Source organism: Salvia miltiorrhiza, chromosome 4, assembly GCF_028751815.1.
Source record: "Salvia miltiorrhiza cultivar Shanhuang (shh) chromosome 4, IMPLAD_Smil_shh, whole genome shotgun sequence".
Lineage (NCBI taxonomy): Eukaryota > Viridiplantae > Streptophyta > Magnoliopsida > Lamiales > Lamiaceae > Salvia > Salvia miltiorrhiza.
In genome coordinates, this window is record NC_080390.1 from 38,082,685 (window position 1) to 38,096,693 (window position 14,009).

The 14,009-nt window shown below is 37.8% G+C and overlaps 2 protein-coding genes across 2 annotated transcripts; one reads left to right on the forward strand and one right to left on the reverse strand.

Annotated features, from left to right (window-relative positions):
- Window positions 1-2,957: 2,957 nt before the first annotated feature.
- On the forward strand, window positions 2,958-5,883 carry LOC131023399 (uncharacterized). The gene is made up of 2 exons (XM_057952940.1): window positions 2,958-3,437; window positions 5,609-5,883. The coding sequence occupies exons 1-2, from the start codon at window positions 2,958-2,960 to the stop codon at window positions 5,657-5,659; spliced, it is 531 nt and encodes a 176-aa protein (XP_057808923.1). The 3' UTR covers window positions 5,660-5,883.
- A 3,205-nt stretch (window positions 5,884-9,088) lies between these two features.
- On the reverse strand, window positions 9,089-11,333 carry LOC131021496 (60S ribosomal protein L15). Its single transcript, XM_057950705.1, has 4 exons — window positions 11,166-11,333; window positions 10,913-11,079; window positions 9,941-10,138; window positions 9,089-9,583 (listed from the first exon to the last, which is right to left on the reverse strand). The coding sequence occupies exons 1-4, from the start codon at window positions 11,167-11,169 to the stop codon at window positions 9,338-9,340; spliced, it is 615 nt and encodes a 204-aa protein (XP_057806688.1). The 5' UTR covers window positions 11,170-11,333; the 3' UTR covers window positions 9,089-9,337.
- Between the last annotated feature and the right edge of the window lie 2,676 nt (window positions 11,334-14,009).

Sequence of the window (14,009 nt, forward strand, 5' to 3'; positions counted from 1 at the left end):
TGTTTATTACATATTAATAATATCTATACCTTCATTGATAAGATTCTATACATAATTACTCTAAACAAAAGATTCTACACATAATTTTCACTGATAAGATTCTATAGAAAGTACGAAACAAAGGTTCTGAGTTGGGCACCTCAAATATTGTTCTATTGTTGAGAATGGCCTTCAAATATCAAAATCATATTCCCTTTGTTTCTAGGCGAAGTATAAAAACAGTACAGACAGAATTGATTGGTTATATTTTCTGTGCTTCACTTCTCCTTTACCTGTCAACCAGACAAATAAGATCACAGAATCAAACAATATTCAAGAAAAGGTATCACCAGATATTTGCTATATATCTCCCTAGACTCTACTCTAGTGCAAACATATTGGAATAGTATAACATCAATATCTAGAGATGGGCATCCATTAAGATTGTGCATTGAAAAAGAAAAAAAAATAAAAACATGAGCAAACGTACTCCAAGGCCGGACAAGTGCTAGGGTTGGTCCACTACAAAAAAACGCCGTTTTACCGGCGAGATTTACCGGCGGCAGCTCCGCCGCCAACGATTACCGGCGGCTTTCCGACGGCATTATTTTTAAATCTACGGCGTAAATACCGGCGGCAACATCGCCGCCGGCAAATATTAAGGCTGCCGAAAAATATATATTAATTTTTTTTAAAAAATTAACAATACCGGCGGCAACATGCCATCGGTGATTAGCGGCGGCTACAGTGCCGCCGATAAATGAAAAGGCGGGTTGGGCTTTAGCGGCGGCAATGGGCCGCCGCTAATTGTGAAGCTCAAAATCGGGCTTCAAGCCCTAGCAGCAGCAAATTAACACCCCCCCCCCGCCTGCCGCCCCCTGCCGCTGTCCGCCTCCGTCAAGGTAAGCCCCCAATCACATCTCCGGCGGCTTCATTTCGCCGCCGGCAATCACATCTCCGACGAGATAATTGCCGGCGGCAATGGGCCGCCGCTAATGTCATCGCTGGCGGCCGCCTCTTTTTTAGCGGCGGGAATTGCCGCCGGTGATTTCCTTTTTTTTCTGTAGTGGTCCCATCTCAAAGAAGTTCTATAATATTGTTAATTTATTTATTACTACATCCGTCCCATGAAACAAGACCAAGTTCTTTTCGGCACGGGAATTAAGAAATTGGTATTTTGTGTGTTATGTGTGATAGGTGAATAAAGACTAAATTTTTTGCTACTTTTTAGAAACTGGTCTTGTTTCGTGAGAAAGACCAAAAAGGAAACTTGGTCTTGCTTCATGGGACGGAGGGAGTATTAGAAATTAAAGCAATCTTCCCTCAAAAAAATAAAAAAAATTAAACGAATCTCAACGTATACCAAAATTAATACATTATATTCTCTAAAAAAAATTAATACATTATAAACTACTATAATTTCCTTTAAAAGTATAATGTCTTTTTTCTTGAGACCACCAGCTGTGTGTTGAGTGAAACAGTTAAAAGGATCCAACTACTTAATCCTCTTTTCTTCTTCTTCTTTTTTTTTTTTGTTCTTTTTTTCGACGGGAACTAAGACGAATTAATTCATCCTTGTTTATTGTATAATTCACATGATTTAAAGTTTTTTAAACTCGTTAATTACTCCCTCGTGATTTTTTGGATACAAAAATTAAGATTTTTAATTAGATGATAATTTGTGTTATTTTAAGAAATGAGATAAGAAGAATCGTACGAAGGGAGTAGTTTGATTCAAGAATCATGAAACACTGCTTTGAGCTATATCTAATAGACTTAGCACATAAAGATCTGAGAATTAGGTTTTAGCTGAACCCAGCGCACACCTATTGTTTCTTTAATAAATAAATTTGTAAATATCGTGTGACAATAAATTCAAACTCGAGACATGTGGTCTCAATGTGCACACACTAGAGTACATCTATACTTACTATAAGTCTATAAAAGAGTTGTGTGTTATAAAATATAATTTCCCTATTATATGCTTCATAACACCTTTAATATAAGGATAATAGTGTAATATGATACGCTATATTTATCTATTTATTTATCTATAAAACATGCATTCTTATGATTTTAATTAGTGTTAATGCCTATATATATATATATATATATATATATATATATATTAGGTTCCATGGAAAATGTTATATATTGAGATAATGAAAAATAATGAATAAATCATAAATTTAACGAATAAATCAATATAACTCATGAGTGAAAAACTCGTCACCTCCAAAATTCGAACCCAAAAGAAAATGAATGTTTATACAAAATGTTGATTCATTCGGGAAAAAAAAATTATCAATTTATTCACATCCCAGCGAAAAATGCATGTTTATGAGTTGGACTTGGGTGAGGGCACCCGCATGGGATGCGGCCGGGTCGACCCGCGCCCCAACCCTGACCCGGATCCGCGCCCCTGACCCGCGCCCATTTGATCCGTCACCCCAAATTATTACATTTGCTTATAGTAAATGCTACTTTTAATAAGCATAACATATACATTTATTCGCACAAATATATAATTTTGTAAATATAAGTATTTATCTTCATTTAATATAAAGTATTATATTTTTACACCCTAAATCCTATAAATTAAACCCTAAACCCTGTAAACTAAACCTTAAAACCTAAACACTAAACCATAATATGAGTATTTACTTTTAATAAGCATAAGATATACTCCCTCCGTCCCAATATTCAAGTCTCTTATTCCTTTTTGGGCCGTCCCAATATTCAAGTCTCCTTTCCCTTTTTGGCAAAAATTAAGATACAATTAGTTGAATTAACAATTCTCTCTCTCCCTATCTATTGCCTATCTATCTCTCACTCTCACTCTCTCTCTCTCTATCTCTATCTTCGTCCTCTCTCTCTGAAATCAAGCGCCGCCCGCTTCTGTGGGAAAACCCTAAGGCTCGTCGTCTTCCTCCATTCTTTGAGTCCGCCGCCTTTCTCCGTTCTTCTCCTCCGCCGTGATGAACCCTTCGTATGGTTGGAAGGAATATCTGAGCGACGAAGTCATTCCCAACACCGAAGATTCTCTGTCGTTGTGGGGTGATCCACCGCCCGTGTTTTTCCCTTTCTCCCTGTCGGAGACGTTGCCGGCGTCGCCTGAGGAGCGTGGTGGTGGCGCGTCAGAGAGCGAGGGCGTCCGAGAGTATGAGGTACCTGATACTCCTTCTCCTCCGTTTCGACCTCCGATCATCCGACGGCCCGCAAGGATGAAAACGAGAATGAGGTCTGGCGAACTCGGGGATTTCGACCTTCTCTGTCATGAAGCTTGGGGATCTGACTTTCTGAGCGAGGAAAACCCTAGAGGTCTGGCGATCTCGGAGGAATTGGAGGCGAACTCGGAGGAATTGGAGGCGATCTTGGAGGAACCGAACGAGTGGTGGCCCACTGCATCCAAAGCCCACCTACGGATGCTCGCACATATGTTCCCAATTCTGTTTCCGGTGAGATCTTTCCTTGGGCTCATGCTTATTTCTGCTTGGGTGATTCCCAAATCTGTTTTCCCTGATTAATTTTGGGTGATTCCCAAATATGTTCATGATTATTTGTGCTTGGGTGATTCCCAAATATGTTCCCAATTCTGTAAAGGGTGATTCCCAAATCTATTTTCCCTGATTAATTTTGTGATTGGGTGATTCCCATTCTGTTTCCCCTGATCTATTTTGTGCTTGGGTGATTCCCAATTCTTGGTGGCTGCATGCAAGAGCACTAGGGTTTGTTGGTTGGCAATTGGATCTGAAATGATATAAACATGCTCTGATTTTGCCACTATGATGGTTAAATGTGCTGTCTGTGCTTTGTGTGTTCGTGTGCTTACGTTGTGATGTGTAGTTGGCTGCCATCTTAGTTGTTGGGTGTGTAGTTGGCTGCCATCTTAATGGTTGTGATGTGTAGTTGGCTGCCATCTTAGTTGTTGGGTGTGTAGTTGGCTGCCATCTTAATTGAATAAACATGTGTAGTTGGCTGCCATCTTAATTGTTGGGTGTGTAGTTGGCTGCCATCTTAATTGTTGGGTGTGTAGTTGGCTGCCATCTTAATTGTTGGGTGTGTAGTTGGCTGCCACATTCATTAATGCACTATATCTTCATGTAGGCCTTTACAAAAAATAAGCCTATCTATGTGCCCTACTACAGATTCTAAACTGCACTATATCTTCATGTAGGCCTTTACAAAAAACTGCACAAAAAACATTTTTGGTCTTGCAGATGCTAAACTGCACTATACCTTCAGTTTGGCCTTTACAAAAACTGCACAAAAACTGCACTAAAACCCTTCTAGATGATAGCTTTAATCAAGCAACATCATGGCATTGAAAAGTTCTTCAATGCCATCCATATTTGCTTCATTAATGCCTAATCTATCCATTAGCTCTTCTAGTCCTTCCTCTGCACCTTGATCTTTCAAATACTTCATGCTTTGTGTGACAAGTTCATGGGGGACTTCCAAACTTGTTGGAAGCAAATCTTGTCTAATCAATGCCCCTTTCTTCATATGTGGCAGCTTATAACAGTTATTGCCCTTCACCTTCATGATCTCCAACATGCAACCTTGTAAGCTTAAGAAAACACAGTTTAAAGCCATTGGATCTAGGTCTTCATAAGCTTTATGCACTGCATTCACTAAATCATCAACATCACTGCATGCAATTTCAGTTTGTAGGCTTTGAATGGCCCTAAAAAACCCAAGGTCATTGATATTGGTGTCGGGTGAGTTTGGAGGTTGATTCACAATGTTGATATTGAAACCATCACGTGTGGCAGCCTCTCTAAACTCCAAGTCATCATTGCAAATATGTGGTCTTGCATTATCTTGTTGAATAAACACATCTTTGCTTGCAAAAGAGGGCCACTTGGTTATGATGGCAGGCACAATCTGTTGTTTTACATTAAAAAAAGCATGCAAATGGTCAGTTCTTTGATGTTGACAATCTGCATTCACTAATTGATGCATATAGGCATTACCTTGTTGATGAAAAAGTCTCTCATAACTGGTTTGCTCACACTTTCTATGGGCTTTTGCTCTAGAGTTCCAGCCACCCTGTTCTTACTTGATCTTTTTGCTGCCACCATCTCTGTAAATGGGAATATGCCTATCTTCCCATCAAATATAATGCTGCCATCTGCAGCAAATAGTGGTCGGCACACTGCAGATATGAACATCACCTTTTTTATGAAGTTCTTGTTCTTGCATGTTCTATGTGGTTCAGCCTCTGTTGGTGTTAAATAGAACCTGTGAGAACTCTTTGTTAAGTAAAACCATTTCTCATCTACGTGTACAATGTTTTGCATGCTCTTGAACCTCAAGTTATGTGACAGTCTGCCCATCTCTATTGCATCTAAGCAAAACCTCAACCTTAACAGCTTATTTTGGGCTGTAAGGTCAGGTCTTAGTGCACTCGTGTGAGCTTTGATCAGACCTTGATCTATCCACCGACCTACGGTGCTCTTGCTGCAATTTATTCCATTAGCTAGTCTCCTTATGGTGGACCTCTTTGTTAAATCTAAACTTGCAATTAGCTCTAGGTCTATTTGAACTCTTTTTCTTCTTGGTCTTGCTATCTTCTTACTTGATGAATTTATGGCATGCCCTTGATTTTGTTGTTGTTTTGCCTCAGCCCAAATGCGCGAAACAGTTCGCCGGCAGACGTGGAACTTCTCCTCCATAGCTTTCATCTTCCCTCTTGGTGGCTTTCCATTTTTGCTTTCAAGAAGAAGGAATTGAAGCATTGAAGACCTCTCCTCTGTTGTTAAATCCTTTCTTCTCATCTTTTTTTTTTGGCACTTGTTCTGCTCGCAACCTGCTCTCAGAAATGGTGAGCAAACAAACAAATGCTCTGTATATATAGCTGATGTTGTAGCAATTTCAAATTTATGGAATGAAATGATTAAGTTTGGCCCACCATTTCTGCCGCCTTTTTTTTCCCTCTATTTTGCCGTGTTTTAGCAACAGTTACTGTTCCCAATTCATAGTTAATCTAATAAACAATTCAATCACATTAAATAAAGCATTTTAAAATTAATTTAAATTGTTGAATTAATTTAAAAGACATTTTATTAGTCACTTTAATTAGTTAATAAAATAACATTAAATAAAGCACTAATTCTGTGGTCCCTACTACTTTTACATCTAATTCAACTCTCCTTAATTCCCGTGTCCAAAAGCAAGGAGACTTGATTAATGGGACGGAGGGAGTACATTTTGTTACACAAATGCATACTTATGGTAATATAAATATTTACCTTCATTCAATATAAAGCATTATACATATCAATAATTATTTTTTCTTACGATAATAATTATTTGATCAAATAATAATATTATTATTTATGTTTATTAAAAGTAATCATTGATATATATAATAAAAAGTAATAATTGATATGGAAAAATGTAATGTTTCAAAAATAATATATTTATTGTAATCATTGTTGTCTAAACAGTAATTATTGTTATAAAGCTTACTTTTCTTCACATCAATAATTACTTTTATTTACAAAGATTATTACTTAAGTAACTAACTAAAAGTAAACATTCGTATGAATAAAAATAAACATTGTTGTGAAGAAATGTAATGTTTCAAACTTAAACATGGAATGCATACTTTTATTTTATCTAAGATATACATTTACATGCTTAAATGTATACTTATGTGAACATAAGTATTAACCATCATTCAATATTTTTTAAACCTAAACACTGAATACTAAATCCTAAACCTTGAATACTAAACCTTAGTCATATTCAATAATAAACCCTAGTCATTCAATAATAAATCCAAATGACAATATTTACTTTAATTTTATCTAAGATATACATTTCCATGCTTAAATGTATACTTATGTGAATATAAGTATTAATCATCATTCAATATTTTGTAAACACTGAATACTAAACCCTAAATAGGGAATACTAAACCCTAAACACTAAACACTGAATACTAAACACTAATCATTCAATAATAAACCCAAATGGCAATATTTACTTTTATTTTAGCTAAGATATACATTTTAATGCATAAATGTATACTTATGTGAATATTAGTATTAACCATCATTCAATATTTTTTAAACCTAAACACGGAATACTAAACCCTAGTCATATTCAATAATAAACCCTAGCCATTCAATAATAAATTCAAATGGCAATATTTACTTTAATTTTATCTAAGATATACATTTCCATGCTTAAATGTAATATTTTAAAATATTACATTTTCACAAAAATATATAAAAAAAAATACAAAAGAAAAACAAAAAATAAAAAACAAACGAAACATAAAGAAAATACCGAAAGAATAAAAAAACCAAAATATATTAAAAATGCAAAAGAAAAATAGTAAAATTTAAAAATAATGCAAAGAAAAAGAAATATTGTAAAGAAAAAGATTATATATATAAAGATAAAAAAATAAAGAAAACAGAAAAAGGAAAAAAAAAGAAAGAAATAAAACTAGAAAAAAAAACAAACAAAAAACGCAAAAATGCAAAGAAAAAGATTATATATATAAAGATAAAAAAATAAAGAAAACAGAAAAAGGAAAAAAAAAAGAAATAAAACTAGAAAAAAAAACAAACAAAAAACGCAAATGGTGGCAACAGGATTCGAAATCTTGACCTTGGAGAGAAAGGGTAGTGGCTGTTACCACTACACCACATCATAAGTTTGAAAATCATTACTATAACTTAATATATAAACACATGTGTTCGGGTGGTCCGCATACCATGCGGGCACCCGCATACAAGTCTTTGCGCATGTTTATAATTATACGGCACATTATTCATTCAGAGAAATTACTTCAATCTCTAAATATATAGAATTTTCAATATAATCTTTCGCTTCTATAGATATATCAATAATTCAAATTTTGATTGAAATCATATACTATAATAATTGCAAAAATATTTTCAAAATTCAAATCTTTGACACAATCAATTTTAGCCTTTGTCTATATAATACGCAGGATCGGCTATAAATGTAAAATAATTAGAGCATCTCCAATGGGAGGTGCTATAAGAGCATCAACAATCGTGGGTGCAATAGAAGTGGGGACCACTTCTATTGCACCCAGTTCAACAATGGTATTGCACCCACTTGGGTGCAATGGATTTAATTATAGTTTTGATATAATTTTATTTTTGCTTGAAAAGGGGCGCGTGTTGCCACCCCCTTCCATTGCACTCGGTGCGCCCAATTGCAACATCTCCATTGCTCCCGGGTGCGGCAACGGTGGCGGGTGCGATAGGCCAGGTTCGATCCCGCCATTGCACCCGCCGTTGTTGATGCTCTAAGGGGGCTCTATAAGGTGGTCCCCACCTTAGCATGATAGCATCTCTCCTCCCAATGCAAAGGTTCTATAGGGAGTTCTTAAATCCTCATTTCCATTTAATCTCATTTCTACACTTTTATTTTAAAATTTGAAATTTTCATTGAAATTAAAATTGAACAATTAAATTAATTAAAATAAAAACATAATAATTAAAATAAAAAATTAGTATATTAAAAATTAGATAACAAAAATTGATCAAATAATTCGAAAAATTGAAAAATTTAAATAACTAAAATTAGCCCAAAATAAAATAGTAGCAATAAAGCCCAATAGAAATCCCACAAAAATTGAAAAAATAGGGCAATCTCTTCATCTTCTTCCTTGCGCTGCTGTAAACGTCCGCCTCTCTCATCTTTCTCTTTTTTTTTAGTCAAGCGTGCTTCACACGCATTTCTCTCTCCTCTCCGTGCCGCGGTTCTCAACAGAAGATCGGCTCTCCACCGTGCGCAGCACTCCCTTTCCCGGCCTGATGCACCTCCTTCTCCAAGCGCTGGAGATGCTCTTAGTGTTGTAAATGTAACTGCACCTAATTCAGTGAGGAGGCATTTATTTTGAATGACAAAGCATGTTTAATAAAATAACCCAACTTAATATTCTACCCCGAAAGTTTCAACACTAGATTGGCTCGCCATTTCTTTCCATTCATGGTTAAGAAAAGGTGTTGAGTTCACTCAGCAATTAAATTGCCTCTAAAACTAGCTTGGCTCGCCACTTCTGGACGGCAATTAGAGCACATTTTTTTACAGCTCATGATAAAAATACACATACCAATTCAAGAAAACGAATTAAGCCACCAGCAACAGCTGCTAAATTAAATTAACAGCCAAATGTCTGGCCTACACTGTTGATAAGTATAATTTTAAATGCAAATAGAGATTCAAAGAGAATAGTTCAATAACAATAAATCTGCAATACACGCTCAACAGATAAACTCAAAAGACTCCTAAAAATTGTGCGAAACTCCTACAACACAGAAACCACATTTGGAGTTTGATATCGAAAACCCAAAAATGTTCAAGATCAACGGTAACGGCGAAGGGAAAGGGTCTGGTTTCTCTTCCATGTCGCCCTTCTCGAAGGACGAGCTTTGTGGTGCAAGTGGCCCCTGCCCCTGAGACCCCTGTACTTCTTTCCCGCAGATGTAAGCCCTCGAAGCTCTCTGTGTTTGTGGACTGGGTTGCAAATCCAGTTGATACGCGGGTCATTGCGGATAGTAGTGTGAGCTGGATCAATCAATATTACTTCAAAATACTTGTATGTAGAGTCCTGCAATAACAAATTCGAGTTTCATGTCACACCAGCCAAGAATAAGTAGATTAATAGAATAGTACTACAAATGAGAAAGCTTTATTTCAGTAGTAGATTGTAAGAGCACTCTTCCAAATATAGGTTTGCAAAATTATTGTGTAAAAGCAAAACTAAAAATAGACTAGCTACTAAATATTGAAAGGTTTAATAACTCGATTCATCAGACTGAAGCTCAACATGCAAGTTGCACAGAAGTAATTGTTTATTGAAGCCCACAAGACAAACAAATTATATAGCCAGATGTGTGCTCGAGATAATTGCATGAAAAGAAAAAAGATACAATTGTTAAATGTGTGAGCAAGTCTAAATGCAAACCTCATTGATCCAGTAAGAACTCAGAACCCTTAGACCACCCAATTTACGGCCAGCACGCTCCTCAGCAACAGACCTTTTGCTGCGTTGGAACTTCAGCTGAGTAACTCCCTGATTTGTGGGCTTACCGTACACAATACCCTTTGAAACAGGCCTCTTTCGTCCACCACGTCTAACACGAACTCGGTATACTACATACCCCTGCAATAGGTTATAGCACAAAAGAATATTCACAAAAAAGATAATGATTTTATAAATACAAATAGAGAAACGAAGCAGAAGCTATATCTCCATTCTTCCATAGCATGATCAGATAGCTTGAACAGCTAAATTGAAGTTTGACTGATAACAATATTTAACGTCTATAACTGCATAATAAATGGTTTATAGAATAGAATTCAATTTATTCTTCTACATAAATAAATCACCAACTCTCTGAAACATCTCTCTAATTACAAATTTTGAGACTGAACATTCAAACCGAGACTCCAATGCAATAATCCGACAAAACTAACAAAATTAACCTTGTACATAGACTTTCACATCCTAATTGGGAGGAAGCCGAACAATTTCTTACTCCATATCTATCCACAGCACCTATAAACCTACAATCCCAGTATCATTATGGATTTTAGAAGGCCTAGTTATAAAACTTAATCTAGTTTAATATCAAACGTAGAAATTCTCAAGCTCGATACAAAACCTAGGGGCAAGAAAAAAAAAACGCAACTCATTACCCTAGACATAATTCCACTATAAAATCCCCCATTAATTCAGTTACATGTAGCAAATGGTAACAGAGAACACAGAAATCATATAATTAACCTAAACTAACTATCAAGTACACCACTTCGTCAAATACAAAGGTAAAAGCAGTGATTAACAATGAGCAAAACATCTAGGAAAAAAAGAAAAAACTAGACTTCCGTTAATCTTCAATGACAGTTGCAAGTTGAGATCCGTTAATCTACATACCTGCTTGGCCTTGTAGCCAAGGCGTCGGGCCTTGTCGGGCCGTGTGGGGCGGGTTACACGTACAACAGCAGGAAGCTGTCGGTACTCCCAGCAGCGAACCCTAAGCAGGAACCGCATCACATCGGATTGCTTCTTCTTCCATAGCTCCGATACATAAGTGTAGGCACCTGAAAATCCGAACAAAATCCTCTCAGAAAAAGAAAATCCGAATAAAATCAGGCAGAATCCGCGACTGAGAAATGGCGCTACTCACCCATGGTTGTGTCGTCGCTGCTGCAGTTGAGAAAATTTGATGGCGAAGTGAGATTATATGGCAGTGAGTCAGCTAGGGTTTTAGTTTTAGAGATTTTCTAAAGACGATTTGGGCCGACGTTATAAACTTGCTTCGTATTGCTGGGCCAAACTACAGTTGCAATGAAATAGGCCGAAATTTGTTTAAGCCCGATTACTACTATTAGTATATAAATTTTTTTTTTTTTTTGAACTGATAACTCTACTATGGGTAACAAAATTAATAAATCTATATCTATGGATATAATAACAACTATAGGCTGTCGAAAACAGAAAGATCACATTTTCCTGTTTATTTAACCTTTTCATATCTAGAAATTAAATCTAATAATTATTATAAAATATTGAATTACTAATAATGTTAATGCATTTTTCACTATCTATAAGATTGTAAAGAAAGCTATAACTAATAGGCTCTGTAGAGTGTTGGGAAGTGTGGTTGATGAAGCACAAAGCGCTTTTGTGCCTGAAAGGCTTATATCGAATAATATTCTTGTTGGCTATGAGTGTATGCACTGGCTACGTAATCAAAAACTTGGAAAGAAGGGCTTTGCGGCGGCTAAGCTAGATATGAGTAAAGCATATGATCGCGTGGAGTGGGGTTTCTTGGAGGCAATTATGATGGCTATGGGTTTTCCGGGACATTTAAGAAGTGTGGTTATGGATTGCATATCTACGGCGGAATTTTCGTTTGTAGTGAACAACAGAGTTTATGGTTCGGTCCGCCCTTCCCGAGGCATCCGACAGGGATGCTCCTTGTCGCCCTTCCTTTTTGTCCTTTGTACACAAGGTTTTTCAGCGATTATCCATGAGTTTGCTAGGACGATGATGTTCGATGGTATTAGAGTGGCTCGAGCGAGTCCTATGGTGTCACATTTTCTTTTTGCCGATGATAGTTTGTTGTTTTTTAATGCTAATTCTCTGGGAGCTCAAGCTATTAAGGAAGCGGTGGGGATTTATTCCAGGGCGTCGGGACAAATGGTGAATTTTGATAAATCAGTAGTTTCTTTTAGCCCTTGCACTTCGAGGAAGGATATGGATGAGGTGATGGCAGTGTTGGGTGTTAAAGAAACCCAGGGGCATTCTCTTTATTTGGTTTTCCCACGTTCGTTATGAGAAAGAAGAGAATGCAATTTGACTATCTCCGGGAACGAGTTTGCAAGAAATTTAGCTCTTGGAAGAATAAATTATTTTCCGCCGGCGGGAAGGAAGTTCTCCTGAAATCAATCATACAAGCTATGCCGACTTATTCTATGAGTTGTTTCCGTATTCCTCAGGCGGTTTGTAATGATATTGAGAGGGCTTGCTACAATTTCTAGTGGGGTAATTCTGGAGACAGGAACCTTTTGCATTGGTCCTCTTGGCAGAAGCTGTGTGATCTTAAGTCTAAAGGGAGTGTTGGTTTTAGGAGATTGGAAGCGTTTAATAGGGCTCTGTTGGCTAAACAGATATGGAAATTGGTTAAATATCCTCATTCTTTGGTAGCCCGGGTACTCAAGGGGAGGTATTACAAAGACGGCGACGTATTGGCTGCCAAGGTCTCTTGCAACGCATCATATGCGTGGCGTTCTATGTGTTGGGGGGTCGGCCTTTTGAGAGGGGGTATAAGGTGGAGGATTGGGGATGGGAAGAAGGTGAATGCTTTTTTGGAGCCGTGGATTCCTAATGTTGGGGGTTTGCCTAGCAGTACTGATTTAGGGGGCGGGGGTTTGTCATGGTAGCTGATTTTTTGAAGGTGGACGGGGAGTGGGATCGGGCCAAGTTAGCTGACACTTTTTTGCCATATGAGGTTTCAGCGATTCTCTCTATTGATCGTAATAAGGGGTGTAAAGAGGACGATAGGTTTTGGAAATTTGACGAGAAAGAACGATACTCAGTGAAGTTGGGCTATCTTTATGAAGTGGGGTACTACGCGGGGCATAAATCGACCTCGTCGTTGAACGCAAAGAGATGGTGGAGTTGTATCTGGAAAGCTAATATTCCCCATGAGATTAGGGTTTTCATATGGAGGGTTACGTCCAATATGTTGGCGACGGAGGTGAACTTATGGAGACACCATATTCTGTGCTCCGGGATTTGCTCATGGTGTAATAAGGATTGGGGTACGGTGGTTCATTGCTTGTTGTTCTGCGACGTCACTAGAGGTGCATGGAAGTTTACTAAATGGTGGCATATTATCAAAGCTTTGAAGCTTCTTTCTCTTAAAGACATCTGCCGCATTGTGGTCGACAAGGGGGGTGTATCAGAGTTTGATTTGTTTTGTGTGGAGTTATGGTGGGTTTGGTGTTGGCTTTGCAAGGTAATACATGATCCCAGTTGGAAGGCGGAGCTCGAGTTGGTGGAGGGGTGCATTGCTTTCCTTCGGTCGTATCAAGAGGCCAGGAGGAATATCTTGACTCGTAACAAGGTCCTGCCGCTGGAAGGGGATCGCACCTGGAAAACTCCACCTTCGGGGGTTTTTCGGCTGGATGTTGACGTCTCTGTGCACGCCGATGGTGGAGTAACGGGGGTGAGGTTTCTGGTTCGCGACTTGGCAGGGAAGATTCATGCGGCTGCCGCGCATCGGGTGGGAAGGACCGAGATGATTTTGATGGGGGAGCTTCATGCCTTAATGATGGGTATCGACTTCTGCTTGGAGGAGAGTCTTGGCCCGATTTTGGTGTTTACCGACTCCATGCTAGCGATTCATATAGTGCATGAGGACTTCAAGGGTATGGAATCTCTTAGTGATGATCTTTTTGAGGTGTTTGCTCATGCAAATGAGAATATTGTTTTAGATTTTTGTCATGCTCGTAGAGATGCCAAT

Coding starts and splice junctions, on each gene's coding strand:
- LOC131023399 (XM_057952940.1), top strand. CDS start 2,958: ATGAACCCTTCGTATGGTTGGAAGGAATATCTGAGCGACGAAGTCATT. Junction 3,438..5,608: donor TGTTCCCAATTCTGTTTCCG/GTGAGATCTTTC, acceptor GTTTTGCCTCAG/CCCAAATGCGCGAAACAGTT.
- LOC131021496 (XM_057950705.1), bottom strand. Junction 10,139..10,912: donor TTGGCTACAAGGCCAAGCAG/GTATGTAGATTA, acceptor AACCTATTGCAG/GGGTATGTAGTATACCGAGT. Junction 9,584..9,940: donor GTTCTTACTGGATCAATGAG/GTTTGCATTTAG, acceptor TTGTTATTGCAG/GACTCTACATACAAGTATTT.